At 42.5% G+C, this 21,303-nt stretch overlaps 1 protein-coding gene across 2 annotated transcripts in view; it reads left to right on the top strand.

Annotated features, from left to right (window-relative positions):
* The first annotated feature begins 60 nt into the window (after nucleotides 1-60).
* Nucleotides 61-21,303, top strand: part of LOC111974059 (ubiquitin carboxyl-terminal hydrolase 10) — a 24,331-nt gene continuing 3,088 nt past the window's right edge. Inside the window, exons 1-12 of one of the 2 annotated variants that reach the window (XM_024001570.2) lie at nucleotides 61-296; nucleotides 7,539-7,607; nucleotides 8,103-8,148; nucleotides 8,529-8,588; nucleotides 9,512-10,780; nucleotides 16,870-16,961; nucleotides 17,084-17,193; nucleotides 17,430-17,488; nucleotides 17,583-17,686; nucleotides 19,440-19,539; nucleotides 19,751-19,919; nucleotides 21,120-21,285. In XM_024001570.2, coding sequence (XP_023857338.2) covers nucleotides 270-296; nucleotides 7,539-7,607; nucleotides 8,103-8,148; nucleotides 8,529-8,588; nucleotides 9,512-10,780; nucleotides 16,870-16,961; nucleotides 17,084-17,193; nucleotides 17,430-17,488; nucleotides 17,583-17,686; nucleotides 19,440-19,539; nucleotides 19,751-19,919; nucleotides 21,120-21,285 — 2,271 coding nt within the window. In that variant the 5' untranslated portion in view covers nucleotides 61-269. The remainder of the gene's footprint in view (nucleotides 297-7,538; nucleotides 7,608-8,102; nucleotides 8,149-8,528; nucleotides 8,589-9,511; nucleotides 10,781-16,869; nucleotides 16,962-17,083; nucleotides 17,194-17,429; nucleotides 17,489-17,582; nucleotides 17,687-19,439; nucleotides 19,540-19,750; nucleotides 19,920-21,119; nucleotides 21,286-21,303) is intronic. The other variant, XM_024001571.2, reaches the window with a different exon arrangement.

Below are 21,303 nucleotides of genomic sequence, written 5' to 3'. Positions count from 1 at the left end.
AACGCACGCGTTCCCAGAGCACACTAGCCATCCGCGGCGCGCGCAGGCCAGAAGCAAGGAGGCGAGACAGAAATGGCGGCGACGGCGGGGGAAGCAGCGTGATATGCTGTAGCAATAAAACAACCTAAAAATACAACTGTCAGTCCATTGTCGAGAAAATGAAAAAGATGTCGAATTAGGCCGTCTTTTGTAATAATTATTACAAAAAACTAACACATTCCCTGGAGAACGTCCATTTTCTGATTGGAAAAGAGAATATCACAGGGAGCATGGCTTCTCAGAGTAACGTTAACCAGGTAACGTTACAACTCTTCACGCTGCTGATGCGCCTATAATTTGAACTGTTTCACATTTGACATAAGATTAATGGAAAAAGTAGTCTTAAATAATATATTGTTAGATTTCTTGATGTGTTTCTTGGCCAAAATATAGTGGTAACTCGTCATTGAAAAGTGTTTTGATAAATGCTTGCTAATGCTGCCCTAAAAAGCCTATTTCCCCATTGAAACACCAGCATGGTACAGGCCCGAGGAGCCTCCATTCAAATTAGCCAACAGTACTCGAAGTAGGGTTAGCTGAAAATCTAAAAATGGGCAAAAATCGTGGTCACGTTTTGGGTTGAGAAAATAACACATTCAAAAGACTCGAACAGTTGTAATTTTCCTTTGACAATTTGTAGTTAAATTGCTGCGTGTATGTGCATGGCCCACCTGCTCTGGCTGATGCGACAGGCCTGCTTATCACAGTGCAAATTTTAATAACTGGTTGTTAGCTAGCTTAGCATTTAGATACGAGTGATGTTAAAAAGTGCCGACGAGTTATAAGCAAGGAATTAATAAACTTGTATATGGTCAAACGTAAACTTTAATTGATTTGTCTGGCCAGCTAGCTACCTAGCTTCATTTAGCTAGCTGGACAACTAGCCAGAGTTCGTGCGGACGCAGGTGGTGTGGCTAATGACATAGCTACTAGCTACAGTGGGCCTGATCAGAGGCGGTTTAGGTAAATCTAAACTGTACCAGTCAGGATTCTGCAAACGGTTCGGAACTTGCGCATTGTGCACTCCGTTTTTGATGTCCCCTTTAGAGCACGTAGCTAGTTGTGCTGCTTTCAAGGGAAGCTGACTCATGTGGACAGACCTCCATGATCTGTTGAACTGTAATGTCTTGTCACGGCCTGAAGTCGTAACTACTAGCTAGGTAGCTAGCTATCTATCCTACATTGAAAAGGTAGCTAGCTATATATTTTGCCCATGTATAACATTAGCTAACTAGCTAGACATGGCTGTATACATCCATGTAGCTAGCTCGCCTGCTGGGGACCATACTAGTAAATTTCTAAATCCACCAACCTATGGAACATCCTGTTTAATTCAGGAAATGGTCATCTATCTACATGCTGGAATGTTGAATAAAATGTGAACCTACTGTACCGGTTGTCTGCGTGGGCAGGAATGAGACTATAATATGTCCRCAATAAATTATTATTAAACCAACTTTTCAAAGTGCTGGTGGTTAGATTTCTCGCATGAACACAAGGCATATACATGCACGCGACGCATGTATACTTGCCACGCTCGTGCACGTTTTTACATGGTTTTGTGCATGTCAGGTGATAGAAATCTGAACACACTACCAGCACTTTGAAAAGTTGGTTTAATAATACTTTCCTGTGGATATATTGTCTAATTCCTGTCCATATAAGGACGAGCCACACAGATAACCGGTTGAGTAGGTTCAAATTAAATTGTATTCACCATTCTAGCTTGTAGAGGACCGTTTCCTGAATTAAACATAGATGTTCCAGACCTTGGTGGATCTAGTAGGCCGTCATTGTAAATAAGAATTTGTTCTTAACTGACTTGCCTTTTTTTAAATAAAGGTAAAATAAAAAATCCTTCCTAACTCTGTTGCCGGAGAGGAAGGAAACCGATCAGGGATTTTACCATGGTGACTTTAAAACAGAGTTTAATGGCTGTGATAGGAGAGAACTGAGGATGGATCAACAACGTTGTAGTTACTCCATAATGATAGACTGAAAACAAGGAAGCCTGTACAGAATAAAAATATTCTAAAACATGCATCCTGTTTGCAACAAGGCACTAAAGTAATACTGCAAAAAAATGTGACAAAGCAATTTACTTTCTGTCCTCAATACAAAGTGTTATGTTTGGGGTAAATCAAATACAATATATTACTAATTACCACTCTATTTTCAAGCATAGTGGTGACTGTAACATGTCATGGGTATGCTTGTAATCATTAAGGACTGGAGAGTTTTTTAGGATAAAAAAGTAACGGAACGTACCTAAGCACAGGCAATATCCTAGAGAAAAGCCTGGTTCAGTGTGCTTTCCACCAGACACTGGGAGACACCAGACACTGGGGACCTTTCAGCTAGACAATAACCTAAAACTAGATCTAAAGCCAAATATAAATACTGGAGTTGCTTACCAAGAAGACGGTGAATGTGCCTGAGTGGTCGAGTTACAGTTTTGACCTGAAAATGGTTGTCTAGCAATGATCAACAACTAATTAGAATTTTGAAAAGAATAATGGGCAAATGTTGCACAATCCAGGTGTGGTAAAGCTTTTACACTTACCCAGAAAGGCTTGCAGCTTTAATTGCTGCCACAGGGGATTCTAACACAAGATTCTCCCACCCTGTTCCTGGAGAGCTAACTTCCAGTAAGTTTTTGCTCCAACCCCAGTTGTAACTAACTTGATTAATATTATCAACCAGCTAATTATTAGAATCGGTGTGCTAGATTAGGGTTGGTGTGAATTTACAGGACGGTAGCTCTCCAGGAACAGAGTTGGAGAACACTGTTTTAACATGCATTGACTCAGGCTGTTGAATACTTATCTAATCAATATGTTTTACAAATGTTATTTTTTCTTCCACTTTGACAGAGTATTTTGTGTAGATCTTTTACAAAAAAATGACAAATCAATTTGAATCCCATTTTTGTAACACAACAAAATGTGGAGAAAGTCAAGGGGTGTGAATACCAGCTAACTAGTTAATTTCTTGTTGGCCTATTGGTAATCTGTCATACGGTCCATGTTTGTCCAACTACTAAGTGTTTTTAATCCTACTCAACCATTTTCAACAATGGTGGTTTATAGCGACACGTAAGATTAATAGCTAGCTTACTACCTTGCTCATCCACAGACATTTAAATCAATACAGAGTCGGCCTAAACTAGATGTCAAATTCCCATTGTGCCATAGGGTCCACCCCACCAGGGCTGGCGAATGTAAGCAGACTATCTAGCTGGCTTGCTTGGGGTTTAAGTTTAGGTGCATGTGTGAAACTATGTATATCTCACTGAAGGGGCGACATATTAAACCATTGATCTAAAGGAGGTAGTTTTCTTCTGAGTCATTCTGAGAGGGCTGTTCTTGCACCTGAGGTAATGTGTCCACTGCCCTACCATTTGATATTCTTAATATAAGGCTCTGGTATCAGGGGTTGAGCGTAGTGGCATTGAATGCACGTAATGGAGACACTGCAGATTGTCTCTGAGCATTGAAGAAAATTGGTTGAATGCCCATGGCAGAGAATTGAATGTACCTGCAATGTATGGGTTGAGCACAAGGAGCTGCAGAAGACACATCTTTGCTTTATGACTCAGGGATTCTAGATTGAAGCAAAGGGCAGAGGAATGGCAGCTGTTGGACACCGTTCCACACCACAGCAGTGGGTTGTCTGGGTGTTGCATACCAAAGTATCATCACAATATTTTCCAAGTTAATAAATTAATGCTGGGAATCTTCAGCTGAGTAAATGCTTCCATCTATTGTGGACATCAAGCATAAAATGGTTAATGGGCCTGTATAGTTTCTACCTAAGTATATTGTACTGTGCATTTGCCCATATTTTAGTTTTTGACAGTTTTGTCAGTTGGTGAACATCGTGGATTTGGCAATGGTGGATTGTCTTAATGTCACATGACAAATATGGGGGTTAGGAGTGGGTAGCTGTGGGTAAACCTATACCTAATTACGGGGTTGTAACTGAAAAAGATGGCAACCTCTTGTCACAGTGACGATCTGTACTTTAACTACAGAAAGTGTTATGGTTAATTTCCAAGCATGATCTGATATGCTGGTGGTGGCCTTCATCTTTTGAATGGTGAGCTCCTGATTCAACATTATGGAAATGGCACATGAGGCCCAGAGTTGCCTGGCTTTTTAGGTATTTTTCTGAACAGCAGTGTTTAGAGAGCAGAGCTGCCTCCCATTTGTTTTACTCTTGAAAGGTCCTGCAACACCATTGCCTCAGAGAATCCCATCAGCTGTTGGTAATCGCCCTGTATTAAAGTGTCTCTTACGTAAATAAATTGTAGTGTTCTGTCATGTCTCTGCTCAATGTTTTTTCAGTTCTTGGGCGTCACTCACTGTGCTAGGTCATCATTCTTCATAAGAATGTAATACGCAAGCCCCAACATGCATCATCGGTTTATTCGAAACATGTTTGACCTTATTTGTAGTGTTACATATTCATGGAATGCCAAGTTTGCTAATAGTGACTCTTTGCATTCCAATTTGTGAGGCCTTGCAGGGCTGGCTTAGTCCCAGTCCTTGTAGGTAGGTATATGGGGGTGTGGATTGTTATTCTATGCATCAGGTAGGAGTTGGTAATGTCTGGTAACTTGAAATTCAAGTGAAACAACTTGTTTGACTGGCTCTTATCAGCTTGTCTGCTGTTTGACATATTTTCTCTTAATAAACCCCCACCCCTCTAAGCCAACCACCCCATCCACTTCCTTAAACCTGTCTTCCACATAAAACACATTTGGATGTCTTTTTGTTAAACAGAAGCCTCATTGAATGCTGTCTGTAATATATGATTATCATTCTACTCTATTGACGTAAAGTATACTAACATTAGAAATGAGCATGTGTTCAGTTTCTCTGGTTTAGCTCCTTTTATCAGAGACGATGTCATCGTGCTTTATATTTCATATGGATCCCACCTTACACTGTACACCACTGCTCCATGATCTGTAACCACATTCATTGAAAGTGTGTGTGCGCACCGTCTCACTGGAGCATGTAGAAGTAATACAGATGGCTATTTTGTGGTAATCCTCAATCCAAACCAACAGCGAGGGAAGCTTAGTGTGGCACGCCTGTAGAAAGAGTCAAAGGGACATTCTTTCTGTTGCGATTGTATTAGCTGTCCTGAGGCCGTTGGATTATAGCTGGCTGTTTGTCGCCTGTAGTGCCATTTCAGCAATGTTGGGCCCTCATTTGCGAAGAGTTACATATGCTTGAACTGCACTTTCTTTTCCCTGTGCCTCCCTTTTCATGTCCCACAGTTCAATGCGCTGGGAGGATTCTGTGTGGTTAGCGAGCTTGTTTCAACTGTTCTTTACTGCTCCGTGTCATTGGACACCTTCCCCTCACTATGCACCACCAACACTTGTTTTTGTTTAGATATCATTTTTTATTTGTTGCCTAATGAAAGACTTCAAGGTTGTCTTTTCAGGCTGTAATGTTATGCAGATATGTTTTTGGATCGACATAAGTGCCCCTGCTATCCTGTAATGTGCCAAACCAAGAAATGTCAACCGTGCGATTCAAGGACCAGTTCACCCCACTGTGCAGGGCTGTCGGTGTGCAGCCCTGCACTATATTTATGAATATTTGAAACATCAGATGTGGGTCACTGAAAATTAACTAAATTGAATTCTTATTACTACATTGATCCTCAAACAATACGAATGACCACCCCACTTCCAATTATTAATATGGGGAATTTGGTTGTGTGTAGTGTGAAAAGTGTTGCCAGTACTCAACTAAATTTGCTAAATCACATTACAGTGTGGAGCCTTGTGTAAAAGGTGCAGCTAGAAGGAGTAATCCCTGGACAGGGCTTGACATTAACTTTTTTTTGTCAGTTGTCCAAAAATAGAAAAATGTTACAAGAAACCACTTTACAAAATAAAATTCATTACTGTATTGTTTACCATAGAAAAGAGAATCAGACAAAAAAATTGGCTGCACTCTCCTTATTGATGACTTTGCATATTCAAGCCTGTTTGCATATTCAAACACTGCGCCTTTAAGGCTCTCCTGGAGGATGTTTGGCCACCTTTTTGTAGCCTATAAAATATTGCAACATTAAAATGACAACCTTGTATGTTTGTATGTCTACGGGAGAGTAGACATACAAACACTCTGGGAGAGTTCTGGGACAACAGATCCAAAATTCATAACCACTGCACATAAAAAAGTAAAACAATGAGGCTGATGAAACTGATCTGACAGTTTTGCTTAAAATGTTGATACATTTTTATTCCTTCATATTATAAGCTCAATATTTAAAAAATGACCGTTTATTGTGAAATAGTTTCAAAATGTTAGCCACCTCCACAACAGGCACTGTCCTACACTCTCCGGTCTTGTGACCATTTGATCTGAACTAAGTGCCTTGAGTATGTCGACAGAATCAAGCCTTCAGAGGTTTAATGTTAATTATCCTAAATTATATTTGTCAAACATGACTGGTGTTTGCCCTATATTTATGTAATTAAAGTTTGGCTACATTTTCTGAGGCCTCCACGTCAGCATCGGTTTGGACATGCGGCTGTAGCTGATATGCATATCACATACACTTTGTCATGTAGGCTTTTTATTTGGCCTCTGATCCAATTCTGATTGGAGTAATTGTTTGATATTGTGATTTAAAAAATCTACTTGTCAATTTCGTGCAACTTAAATCTGTTATTCTTGTCCTGCAAGCATTAATATCAAGCCCAGCTGGATGAACCCATGGGATTTGAGGGTCACAAGTCCAGACCAGCATACCAAATAATGATACTTCACTGCCATTAACATTTTCCTGCCCCAGAACATTGTGTGAACATTTTTGAAGTTGTTACATTGGGGGACATAAGATTGATAAAATAATGCATTGTGGCCAAATGTCAGCTAACATTTCAAAAGTATTGTTTTACTCCACTTTTGAAGAAACTACAAAAAATGGACTACAATAGTTATTTGTAGTTCATTCCCTTAGAATGTGTTACATATTGGCTGAAGCCAGTGAGTCGGGTCTCTCCATTTGGCTCAGTTCTTTGGGAAGTGGGCTGCCGGGAGCCATTTTGCCATTCTAATGCTGCATGACTCGTCACTTTCATGTTATCCCTTACGTTTACCCAAACCCATGGCGCAATCTGGGCAGACTGATGATATGCAAGCCCTCTCCCAGTAGGCCTAGTCTTACCTCTCCAACGGGTCTGTCACAACTGTGTCAGTTCATCAGTAAGAGGTGTACTCCTTGTCTGTAAAATTCTCTGTAGACAAATGGAGGGCTAAAGCGGACTTTTTCAAAGTGTGTTTCTCATGGGGTCTTGGGATGTTTTAGCAATATTTCACACTTACGTTTTCTACACATGTTAATATTGAAGATACCATGTAATATATGTAGTGATTTAATAAATAATATATTGATTTTAAAAGGTTGCACATGATTATCCTCAGTATGTTGAATCAGATATTTTATGTAAATATATTTTCTCTGCGCAGTACATCTTCGGGGAGTTCAGCCCTGATGAGATCAATCAGTTCTTCGTGACTCCACGATGTTATGTTGAGGTAAGACAAAGAGTTTTGAATGAGGCTCGAATTAAACATTTATTCACATACGTTTCCTCCAGCTTATAGCTGTTTTGACACCGTATAGTCTACGGTGTTAAGTGTTGGTGTGCCGTTTGCTCTTAATGTTAACCGGGTCGATCTTAAGAATGGCCTTTTGGAAGCTCATTAACACCCAAACCGCTGAGTTTATMGATTTAGTCCAGTGTGTTTATCTACTCTGTCATTGTCTAAAACACAGAAGACAATGGTTTATTGCATATGTTCTCTGTTTAGTGAGTGTGAACAATATAAGCCACAAAATAACACGTTTTTATCACCAATACTGTCATCTGCCCCCCTCTAACGTGTACATTACACAGATGTGATTCATTGATAAGCAGGAAGGCCCAGACTGACAAGTCGTGGTCTATGAGGTTAACGCTATGTTTGATTATTTACTTTAACTAGAAGTGTCTTTTTAATTTGTAATCTAATCTCTCTGCTCTTTGACAGCTTCCCCCCTTCAATGACAAAGTCTCCTGCGTCAATCAGTCTTCAGGTAAGAACGTCTACTGGATTGCTCTGATTTATTTAAGTTTGTCTTGTAGACATTCCGAACGTCATCCGCATGAGGCCGGCCAGCGCTCTCTGGGTTGACAACACTCTTGCCCCCACATGATGTAATGGTTATGACCAAAATCAAACATACATATGCCCGTTTGTGCTAGTTGGATCCAGACTGAACTGCATGTAAGAGAGTGACAGTTTAAGTCTGAATTGACATTGTTTTAAGATAAGATTTTACTTGTAAAAAATATGTCCAAACATACCTGCAGAGCAGGGATTTTGGAGCCAACAAGTTACAAAAAGTCTGTCAACCATACCCCTCCCCTGCTCATAACACTTAATTTTTTACCCTGATTTGTATGAATTATTCAGGAAGTTACTGCACTCCTGCTGTGCCTTACATTACGGAGTCTATGAGACGGCAGGTTTGCGGTGAGTTTTGGGTCCGACGCTGTGCTTATTATTTGTTGCTGAAGCACTCAATCCCAGGTCTTAAAAACTGGTGGCTTTCTAAACCTTGCCCCTATTTACTCTCATTCTTGCCTGTCCGTACGATCTGTGAGGCTTTGCATGCTTAGATGCCGTTAAATATCTCCTCTCTATTGCATTAAACACATTGGCACCGCAGCAGTGCTTTAAGTTGACTTGTGATTGATTTGTATACCCCCTCCCTCACTTAACTGGATGGATTGAGAGAACCCTTTTTTATTGGACTTAAGGGCATAGTAATGGTCTTATATGGAAGCTAACAATTACAATAGGTATTTTGTTTTGCTAGGGTTTGTCACTCAATGCATCATTATGACTCTCTGGAATGAAATCCCTTTGGTAAAAACACTAACAGAGGACACTCTAATCCACAGAGAAGAGCGAATCTCGAACAAACTCTAACCATACCTTAATTCCCCCTCAGGGTTTCCGGTGGCTGGGTTGTATGGATGACCAGTCTTGTCTTATATAGCCCTGACGTACCATTTTCAGTGTTGGGATGATCTGAATTTACTAACGTTTTCCTCATGTTCACCTTCAGCTGTTTCTCTCACTGCCTATCATCTTTCAATTTGCAGTGTTAGCAACTTGTTAAATCTAATCGATATTTAACTTACTGTTCATTGCGTGATACTTTTATTTGTGTAGTGCTCAAGGTCAATGTTTGATATATTCCATTGAGTTTGTGACAGTTAATGAAGTTGGAAATTGTGTTGTATATTTCATGATGCCAAAATTTGTTTTGGAGTAGTAAGTATGAATAATTGGTCACAACATTATTTTATTGTGTTGTGTGAACCTTTGTCTTCAGTGCAGAACTGTAGTGCTTTATGTTCCCAAGCTGACTGACAAATCCTCCTCTGCAGGTGAAGACTACCAGCACATTGAGTTTGGTGTGGATGAGGTGATGGACTTGGAGCCAGTGGGAGTGAAGGATCCTCTCTTCAAGGTGTCCAGCACTCTGAACCCCCAGGCTCCAGAGTTCATCCTGGGATGCCAGCCGTCTCAGAAGGTCCCGCAGACAGCCACAGCCCTCTCTCCGGCAGCAGACGTCCCAGACGGAGCACAATACAACTCACTGGACGGACCCGACAGCCCGGACGGACCTGATGGCCCAGACTCTGAGCCCTCCGCCATGGACAGCAACCAGAACTGCCAGGATGGGGACGGGGGCCCGGGCAGCCTGGGCCAGCGTGAGAAGAAAAAAAAGAAAAAGCGCCCGCCAGGATACTACAACTACTTGGAGGGCTCAGGTCCCAATAGCGGTGGCATGGGTGTGGACGGGCCTCCTGGAAAGGGGTTGGTGAATGGACACGCTCTTAGCCGCCCTCACCTCGGGTCGCAGGACATGGTTGGTAAGACGTTGTCAGGGGGCGGACTTTCCACCTCAGCCCCTGTCGCTACGGCAGCAGCGTCGGCTGCTGTGAATCAGAGGACTTGTGATAGCCCTGATGAATCGTCTTTGGACTTCACGAGTGGAGCCGCCTCATTATCAGATGGTAAAGATGCGGCCTCCACCTCCTCCTCTTCCTCCTCTCAGAGCAGTGGGGTGGCAGAGGGAGGCAGAACTGCAGAGCAGCAGCATGAGAACATGGCTTCAGAGAGCCCTGAACTGCTGGGCAGCGGCGGGCACAGACCCTGCCCCACCTCCCCTCCTCCCCCCTCAGTTGCTGTGGCCAGCCCCCCTGCCACCATTGCTACTGCTACTATTGAAGAAGAGGAGGTGACTAGGGACAGTGGGGTGGCTAATGGGCTGGCTGAGCCCCATGCTGGCATCAGTGCAGACGGACACAAGGAGGCCTCTGAGGCATTGGAGCAGCCCCAGCAGCAGGCCCCAGCTCCCTCAGTGGAGCATGCTTCCTCCCCAGACTCTGAGGCCCAGCCGGCAGTGGCAGAGCAGCCTAAGTCGCCTGCCTCTCCGGCTGCGCCCGCTGCCAACCCCCTCAAATCCTGGGCTAGCCTCTTCCACAACTCCAAGCCTCTGCCTGGAAGCCCTCAGGCCTACGTGGAGGTGAAGAACGTGGTGGAGGTAGTGGCTCCCTCCCTGGCCGCCGTGGAGCAGCATGAGAAGGCTGGGGAGGTGAAGGAGAGCCCTGTCCATGTATCAGAGGATCCCATGGCCCCTAAACTTGCAGGTAGTGTACTCACAGATAGCCCCACAGTGTGAGGAAGAAGAGCTCACAGGTTAACCCTTATGTCCTTTGGAGTGTGTTAGGACTGTCCCCAACTAAAAAAATATATAATCTTGGTTGACCGAAAGTCATCTGTTCTTTCGTCCAATCGATTGGTCTAAATTTTGAAATGTGTATTTTTCCATATATAGACACCCTACAGTGGGGCAAAAAAGTATTTAGTCAGCCACCAATTGTGCAAGTTCTCCCACTTAAAAAGATGAGAGGCCTATAATTTTCATCATAGGTACACTTCAACTATGACAGCCAAAACGAGAGGAAAAAATCCAGAAAATCACATTGTAGGATTTTTTAATGAATTTATTTGCAAATTATGGTGGAAAATAAGTATTTGGTCAATAACAAAAGTTTATCTCAATACTTTGTTATATACCCTTTGTTGGCAATGACAGAGGTCAAACGTTTTCTGTAAGTCTTCACAAGGTTTTCACACACTGTTGCTGGTATTTGGCCCATTCCTCATGCAGATCTCCTCTAGAGCAGTGATGTTTTGGGCTGTTGCTCTGGGCAACACGGACTTTCAACTCCTCCAAAGATTTTCTATGGGGTTGAGATCTGGAGACTGGTAGGCCACTCCAGGACCTTGAAATGCTTCTTACGAAGCCACTCCTTCGTTGCCGGCGGTGTGTTTGGGATCATTGTCATGCTGAAAGACCCAGCCACGTTTCATCTTCAATGCCCTTGCTGATGGAAGGAGGTTTTCACTCAAAATCTCACGATACATGGCCCCATTCATTCTTTCCTTTACACGGATCAGTCGTCCTGGTCCCTTGCAGAAAAAACAGCCCCAAAGCATGATGTTTCACCCCCATGCTTCAGTAGGTATGGTTCTTTGGATGCAACTCAGCATTCTTTGTCTCCAAACACGACGAGTTGAGTTTTTACCCACAAAATATATTTTGGTTTCATCTGACCATATGACATTCTCCAGTCTTCTTCTGGATATCCAAATGCTCCTAGCAATTACTGGCTTAAGCAGGGGACACGTCTGGCACTGCAGGATTTGAGTCCCTGGCGGCGTAGTGTGTTACTGATGGTAGGCTTTGTTACTTTGGTCCCAGCTCTCTGCAGGTCATTCACTAGGTCCTCCGTGTGGTTCTGGATTTTTGCTCACCGTTCTTGTGATATTTTGACCCCACGGGTGAGATCTTGCGTGGAGCCCCAGATCGAGGGAGATTATCAGTGGTCTTGTATGTCTTTCCATTTCCTAATATTGCTCCCACAGTTGATTTCTCAAACCAAGCTGCTTACCTATTGCAGATTCAGTCTTCCCAGCCTGGTGCAGGTCTACAATTTTGTTTCTGGTGTCCTTTGACAGCTCTTTGGTCTTGGCCATAGTGGAGTTTGGAGTGTGACTGTTTTGAGGTTGTGGACAGGTGTCTTTATACTGATAACAAGTTTCAAACAGGTGCATTAATACAGGTAACGAGTGGAGGACAGAGGAGCCTCTTAAAGAAGAAGTTACAGGTCCTGTGAGAGCCAGAAATCTTGCTTGTTTGTAGGTGACCAAATACTTATTTTCCACCATAATTTGCAAATAAATTCATAAAAAATCCCACAATGTGATTTTCTGGATTTTTTTTCTCATTTTGTCTGTCATAGTTGAAGTGTACCTATGATGAAAATTACAGGCCTCTCTCATCTTTTTAAGTGGGAGAACTTGCACAATTGGTGGCTGACTAAATACCTTTTTGCCCCACTGTATGTGTTTTAATTAAATTAACTATATATGCATTGAGCTTGTCTGATGCTTTAAGCTCACTGTTCGATTAAATAAGACACAAATGATTCGAGGGAGCCAGAGATCAAGATAACCCGAAGACAGAAACCTTAACCTGTCCCGACCATCCTCCTCCCGCTCCTACTGGCTTTCCCAGATTCTGCCGTTACTCTCCTGAAGTTGCCAGCAATAGGCGACGTAAGGAGTCGGCAACCCTTCTCATGTGGAATGACAATTTATTTGACAATTTCTACCGATCTTGCGTGCCAGTTATGGTTTTCATATGCACATTTTCGTGGAAGTTTAATTTAATTTATAACTATCTTCGGATCTCAAAATCATTATCATGTGGTTAATCAAAAATCTATATGAAAATGATACAAACCTAAAAAGTGTTYATGTAACAATAGCCTATAAAGCCAACCAATGAAAACATTGCATTCAGCAGGTAGAAAATATCCAGATTTTTAAATCACATCGGCTACGCGTGGCCTGTCTGTAACAAACTTGAAACGTATCAGCTATTAACTTGGGTCCGGCTTGAAGCTCCTTGCAACATTGTATAAAATATTCTGGGCCCTCAGTTTCCTGTGCCAGTGAACTCTGGACACGCAGCTTTAGGATATTTGCGCAAGGGATAAGAAGTAATCAGGTAGGCCTATTTTATGATGTTTCCACTGGATCAGAGCATGACATTTATCTAAAGGGAGAGAGCTGGAAAGATTTTTCAAATACATTGAGGAATTATTGTCATTCTCAATGGATGTAAAAACAGACTCTGTTTGCTTGCTGTTTTGAGGTGAAGAAAACATTACTTTGAGAAGTTCCACGACTCATTAGTGGTGGTGCGTTAAGACAATCAGAAATACTGTCAGATCCCCAAATGGGCACATTTAAATGCCGACATTTGCGCGCAGGCCAGGTAACCTATAGGCCTACCTCTATGCATAATCAGGTGCGCATCCTTACTCAACATTGACAGGAGCGCTCCAAACAAAAGACAATGACTAAATTGACAACTCAATTTAAATGGAATGAAATAAACCAGAACCAGAATGTTTTCTCCTACCATCTTTGAAATGGAAGAAAGGTCACAGTTCCAGCCATCACTCTGGTTGTAATTCCGATGGTGTCCACACGATGGCAGCAGTGTATGGGCAACGTTTCAGACCGATAACTTGAAGTATGAGCGAGCTACAGGACATTTAGTGTGAAGTCACCCAGGTACATATGGGCAAATCGTGAAAGAGACATTTGCATTCATATTACGTTTTTCTGCAAGAATATCGTCAAATCTGTATACTTTGACTTTGATTTAGCTTTTCCAGTATTAGTAGCCATATTATAAGTTAAACATTTGCAAAACAACCAGTTTTCATAACTTCATAGCTCTCCATATTCTTATTTTTGTCCAAAAGCAAAAGGCATGCTGTAGCAAAAGGTTAGCACYTACATTTTGCGACAGACACAGGGTTTCCAGATACTCCCGTAAAGCCCAGCTCATTGGCTATTTAGCTAGCTTTGTTTGACCCCGATTGGTTGTTATTTGACAAAGAAAGAGTCGTTCAAGTGAAGACCGCCCACGTCATCGACATGCCATKAAGGCGTTGCTCTCTGACCAAATATGGTGTCATATAGGATATACTACACCCCTAATGATATAGTGAAGTCTTGTTACGTTCTAGGATTTCTGAGGAATACATACAAACGTGATTTAACTCGTTGAAACAACGTTTGGGGTGAGATTTTCGCAGATTCCTTTCTTTGCAAATTGAACGAGTGGAAATACAAAATCGGTCGTGCATGCTATATGGACCTTTTTAGGATATGAAAAATTATTTTATCTAACAAAACTTCATGTTATCTCTGGGACCCTTTGGATGATAAATCAGAGCACGATTTCAGAATGTAAGTACACATTTCACCTTCAGAGGTGAATTTATCAAACCTATCGCGGTGAAAAGGTGTTTTGTTAGGAGCTCTCCTCAAACAATAGCATGACATTTTGACATCGCAGTAATAGCTACTGTAAATTGGACAGTGCAGTTATATTAACAAGAATTTAAGCTTTCAGCCGATATAAGACACTTATATGTACCGACATTTGTTGTTTCTCTAAAATCTGCAATGGTGACACAGCACTGCATGATTTACAACTGTCCCGTTGACGGGATGCCGATCTCTAAGAAGTTTTCGCSGACTTTACCGTAACCAAACAAACATTGTAGATTAGAAATTATTGGAATTAACCGTGTATGTACTACTGGTGATATATGTAATGGGGAATTGATAGACACTAACAATCAAAAGCTTCTCACAATTAAGTTATGAAACAATGAATGTGCACAAATTAGCAGGAGGGAGCACATTCTGGAGAGAGATGTGCATTGTGCCGCCACACTCGCATTCTTGGGCTGTGCCATCCCCGCGGCCTCCGCGATGGATTAGTCTCGGCCTCCGCAATGGATTAGTTCACTGAGATGGCCGCGAATAAGACGGGTGTCTCGTGTGCAATATATTTGCTACTGCTCGACTAAAAAATAATCTTGGTCGACCAACAGCCTATCGACCACTCAGATAATTGTGGTCAGCCCTAGAGTGAGTTGACAAAACTATACCCATTTATTATTATAATAGTCTTTAATTTGTGCACTTTTCATGTTCTGTATGCATGTGCTGAAGTTCAGCCTACCGTCCACTTGGTGTCAACATTAGGGTGTTTAGCTAGACTGATACACATGAGCACCAGGTGGTGCTAACACTCAATGCTTGGTAAGGCCCAGATTGCTATGACACATCTCCATGACATGCTTTACCTCACCACCCTATTTTCCCCAATAATRCCCCAATGAATGGAGCTGGGGAATGAATGGCAGGCCATGTGAGCCCAGGGAGACTCCCATGTAGCCAACTGGCCTTGCTTGCGTCAAAGAGAGTCATTGTATATAGCAGTAATACTAATACATGTTGAAGGCCTCTATTCCAAACTGCATTCACGAGAATACAGAGGGTGGGCTGGAGCTACTGCTTTACCAATAATGTATGAGCAGCACTAATTAAGTCCATTACCATGACATCAACCTTATGGATTTTCAGATGCAGTAGACTAGAGCAGGATAAATCTCTGACCTCACCCCTTTCTCCTAACACACACAGAATATAAAATAAAATTGCAAAGCTACATAATGAGTTGATCTTGTAAGCTGCTTAATTAAAGGGGATATGTAGGGTCATATCCTGATTACTCACTTCCCAACAACAGCCTCCAGGTGTTGGGACCACACAGGGTACACTGGCGGTTTTAAACCCCCTGTGACGGGGGATTGCCATGTCTGGGTAATGTGTGGTTTTTGTCTTGACGGGATTATTGCTTGTCTCGCTCAGTGCTATGACCCTGGGCTTCCTCAGGCCTCATGGATATAGTCCTGTGTCTGGAGGAAATATACAGACGGGCCTTCTCAGTGGGTTACTTAAGCCTGTCATCCTTTTTGTAAACTGGGATTTTTCATCTGAGGTATTTATGAGAGAGGGCTTCTGGGCAGCCTAATGTGCTTCTGTCTAGATAAACCTGATGGTTTCCTGTGCTCTACGGCTGTAGATAATTAAACCATGCTCCATGTGGTTGCCTTCACCGTTCAGTAGAAAGGCTTATTTTGTACCCACAATACAGTGCTCAGACTGCGCACTCCTGTCAGGAAATGAACAGGAGGATGAACACGAAGCTATTATAGGACCCCTTACTGGTGTCACCACTACCAAGTCTCATTTTGATTTCCAACCCTGTATACGATCGTATCTCTGGACTGGATTTTATCTGGAGTGTGCCTTTACTGTTTAGCCAAACTATATTTCTCTTCTCCTGGAATGACCGTTTCACTTTTAGCAAACCTGTTATCTATAAAAACCATGTTTCTGTAATTTGGAGGTTGTTCATAATATGCTATGTACGTAGGCGGAACTATCAAAAAACTGCCTGCCATTTTTAACCCATTTTCCCATAATGTGATTATGTGGTGGTGTTTTATGATACTTTCTATGTTGGAATGTCTGTCCACGTTACCATGGAAGCTGTGTTGTCAGTGACAGTCTCCCTTCCTAGGCGTGGCACAGTATCTCCTTGTTCTGACAAACCAGCCTTGTGTGCCACTGTCATATGATGCAGAGTTGGAAGAAGGGACACAATCTATATAGCACAGTATGGTGTAAATTTATATTATTTTTGCCCTTTGCTTTACAAACTAGCTTCTATTTAAACTTTGATTTTAGTAAGGGATATGTGTTCAAAATCATGTGTATTTGTTTGAATCCCCAGAACTAATTGAGAATGTGAAGTTGATACACAAACCAGTGTCTTTGCAACCAAGAGGACTGATCAACAAGGGAAACTGGTGCTATATCAACGCTGTATCCTTTTCTCAGTTGCATGTGAAATGCTTAAATCACACCATGTCATAAACAAAGTGACATTAAATGTCTGTATTTAGTGTTCCAATGAGGTGATTTTACCCTTGACTGCCACCCCCAAGACATTGCAGGCCCTGATTGCTTGCCCTCCCATGTATCACCTGTTGAAGTCCATTCCCCTGTTCATTGACACCCAGAGACCCTGTACTTCCACACCCATGATGGACAACTTGTAAGTAGCCTCTCTCCCTGGGAGCTGACTGGCTGTTTTTAGAAGTCAAATCTCACAAGCAATAGAGGTCTTGTTTGTGTGAAAATAAGCAGCGACAACAAATTCCTGCCTGAACTAAATTGGTTAAACTGTGTTAAGAGTATTGAGAGAAGGTGTTAAATGTGTGCTCACTGCATTGGGTTGGGTGTGTACTTCTTTTCCTGATTACAACTCCCTGACCTTGTTTCTCCCTCCAGTGTAAGGCTTGTCAATGAGTTCAGCAATATGCCTGTGCCATCCAAAGCCAAGCAGCAAGGTAAGCTGTCTGTCAGCATCTTCTAAAAGAGCTAGAGTTTCTTGTATTTCCTGTTGATGTTCATTTGATGTGTTCCTTGTTGCTTTTTCCGTAGCTGCTGGTGAAAAGATAATAAAAGACATTCGACCAGGTGCTCCTTTTGAACCCAACTACATCTACAGACTCCTCACCCTCATCAAGTCGAGTCTCTCAGAGAAGGTAAAGCCATTGGGCATCCAGACCAAGCATTTACCTGCGGCCTGTAAAATGAGTAATGTGTCCTCGGAGGTTGTACTAGCAATTAGGACTGGGTGATGTATTTTATTCATTTGAATGTTTTAGCGCAGAATATTGCAACAGTCTTTTTTATGTCCGCTTGTTGTCATGTTTTATTTTTGGTCTAGTCTCCTTTGCTCCGTCTGTGCTGTGTGCACCTTACCATTTACACACACACCAAGTCCCTCCCCCGGCCACTCACAACAACAAAGATGAGAGATCACTTCTTCCTCTCTGACAAACAGGTTTCAACTTTCCACTTGCATTTGTGGTTTGGTCCAACAGAATCGGTCATATGGAGACTGAAACACATTGAGACATTATTTTACTGTAATAGAGGAGAAGTTAACCTTTCTAAATATACCCTTTTTATCTCTCAACTCCTCAAGTTGCTCACAGAGCAGACACTACTAAAACAGGAGTATCAATGAACATTGGTTCTGGAAAATGTGTTTTCAGCATTTTAGCCAGAGACTGTTATACTAGCTGTCTAGTCTGTTTTATAAATGTGCAATAATTATAAAACACAAATATAAGGAATTCTGAGAAATAAGGTAGGCTACATGATTTCAACGTCTGAACAAAGTGGACAGGCTAGCATGCTTTTCAAACCGTTGGAAACAGACAGAACGGTGTGTTCATAACAATTYTATCTTGTTAGCCAGCACATAGGCCCAAGTTGGCTAAACTTGAAATATAAAGATTAGCTGGCTACTCAGTAGCACATGGGCTTGAGTGATTGTTTGAGACCTGTGTTAATGTTCTATAATGCCTGCTACAAATGTTAGTCATTATTAGTGAATGTGCATTATACATGGTTCTGGTTATTTGTAACAAAAAGGTTATTTTCATAGACTGACTTATAAGCTAGAACAGTGATTATTGCAAAAAAGCAGGTGATCTATTTTTGATAAAATAATTMAATTATTAATGGCTCTTATGGTTGTGGAAGGCTTACATTTAGCCTAAGTATAACTTCACAAGCCCTGAATTAGATTATTGCTGGCTGTTTGAAATGCAGTGTATTTGGCATTTAATTGTACAACAAAGCTTATGTAGAGAAAACATATTGAGATATATATCGTGTATTGCCGAGAAGTTAAATAATAAAGAGGTGATTTTTAGGCCGTACCGCCCGGCCCTACTATCAATAACATCAATATAAAACGATTTAGTCTTTACATTTCAGCCGGGTTTTATTTAGAATTTTGAACCATCCAGACATTCCACACTTTCAGGTGTTCAGGGACTTGGAGCAAATAAACTGAAACACTTGGTATCACCTGTTTCCTGACACTGGTTTTATGTAAAATTCCACATTCTCATCAGTAGACTTGAGGAGTCTATGCACCAGAGACGTTCAGTCTGTACCTGCCTGGTGGTACAGTACATGGATACATGTACAAATATCCATCTGTTGGTGCATGAGACATGCTGACTCATTACTGATTCATACTCGCATGAAGTGTAATTAAAAAAGCTATTCCAAATGGAATGAGAGAGCTCTTGAGGCAGGCATTCCCTATGTGGTTTAGATTGTATCTCACCTGTGCCATGTGCACACTGATGTCCTGTCCTGAAGCTCAGTAACAGTGGACAGGACCTKTGTCTGCTGAGTCAGTGGTGTTGCATTAGAGCGCAGGCTCTCTTGGCACCGTGGTCTCATTAKTGCTGATGGTTGTGCGTTCTCTGTCAGGGTCGACAGGAGGATGCGGAGGAGTACCTGGGCTTCACCCTCAACGGACTGCATGAGGAGATGCTGGCTTTGAAAAAGCTAATCTCCCCTCAGGAAGAGAGTAAGTAGTGCAGTGGTCTAAATCTGATGCATGAGGTCATACGATTATCTGTTTACACGTGCTCTCTGCTTATGAACTGAACTGATCTAGTCCCTTTTCATTTCACATAATTTCCTTATGTTCTTTGGCCTCACTGCTGAAGCTGGATCTGCTCTATGATTGCCATTGACTGTGGTTCTAAATCAGTTGTCTCTTCTCCTGTCTTGATCAGAAGCCCCCACACCCAACGGCCCAGAGTCCCAGTCAGACGATGCTGCTGATAAGGAGGAGGGGAGCGAGGACGAATGGGAGCAAGTGGGCCCCCGAAATAAGACCTCCATTACCCGTCAAGCTGACTTTGTCCGCACCCCTATCACTGACATATTCGGAGGGCACATCCGGTAGGGTAACACCGTTGACTTGTGAGGTGTCAGGAAACTCACACACAGTTTCTTTACATGTGAGGTGTTGCTTATAATGGAAACTTAATGTTGTTCATGACGATATAGTCAAGTCAATGTTTTGGTGGACCCAAAGCCTTTACTACTATTTCCTTGGAAGAAAAGCCTGAGGCTTGGAAAGACACCTGGCTTCTCCCACATGAAGCCAGAGTGATGGTCAGCCACTGAGTGTTTCTTTTCTCCCTTCCCAGAGCTTATTTTTCTTAAAGCCCAGCAGCAGAATTGTGGCACCAGTGGTGTCCTTGCCCTTATTTTTATTGGCTGTGGCGCAGGTGATTGGTATGACAGGAGAACAGAGAGTATAGTGCCATCTTTATCTGGGCCCCCTTGGGCTGGTTGCCCTGGCACCACATCTGGCCCCCAGCTCCGACCTCAGCTGAGGATGCCATCCCAAACAGGCCTTCCACCAGCTGGCTCTGGGCTTTCTCTGCTCAAGAAGCACTCTTCAGCATATCAGCCATTGTGGCCCGGCCTGTGGTCGGTGGCCTGGACAGCCAGGCGTGGGGCACACACTCTAGCAAAGACAGAATCACAAAACAACTTTGAAAGTGTAGGACCTGTGAGGGTGTGCCTGGGCCAAATGACATGCTCTCAGAGGTTCTGATCTGGCACATGCCTGGCCTGACTGGGTTACAGATCACTTCAGAGGATTATTTTTCTCTGAAAAAAGAGAAAGTAGTCAAAGTAAATGGAACATAAGGGCAGACCTTCCGGAAGGTCTACATTCACGTTTTCAGCCACTCGAGGGTAATTGGTTTGGCTGAGGGGAATCATTGGAGCAAGTTTGAAATTATTTTCACAATTTAAAGAGATTTGCATGACCGTTTCACTCATATGGCTGTCAGAGKGCTATGAATGTTGGAGTTGTTTTTGCCATTTGAACATTTTGGATCAGTTTCTGCCACTAAGAGGAGAATTTGAGGAAGGAGAGGAGATGATTCATAAAGGTGTAGTTTGGAGAGACGTGTAGAGAGAATCAGTAGTATGACCCATACACTTTCCTTCAAAGCTGTGATGCTGTTTTCTGAGGTCAAGATGTCATTGAGAGATACTCAAAACCCATTAATGTATGAAGCTTTGTGTAATGTCCTTGTATTCATTGTCTGAAGTGGGGTATATTTGACTTTCTGTCCCATGCAGGTCGGTGGTGTACCAGCAAAACTCTAAGGAGTCAGCCACCCTGCAGCCCTTCTTCACCCTGCAGCTGGACATCCAGTCAGAGAAGATCCGCACCGTTCAGGAGGCCCTGGAGACCCTGGTGGCACGGGAGTCAGTTCAGGGCTACACCACTAAAACCAAGCAGGAGGTAAGGGTCTTACACACA

The sequence above is a fragment of the Salvelinus sp. IW2-2015 genome, linkage group LG15 (genome assembly GCF_002910315.2).
Source record: "Salvelinus sp. IW2-2015 linkage group LG15, ASM291031v2, whole genome shotgun sequence".
Lineage (NCBI taxonomy): Eukaryota > Metazoa > Chordata > Actinopteri > Salmoniformes > Salmonidae > Salvelinus > Salvelinus sp. IW2-2015.
Note: the sequence above shows the minus strand (reverse complement) of the source record. Positions and strands in the feature narration are given on the sequence as shown.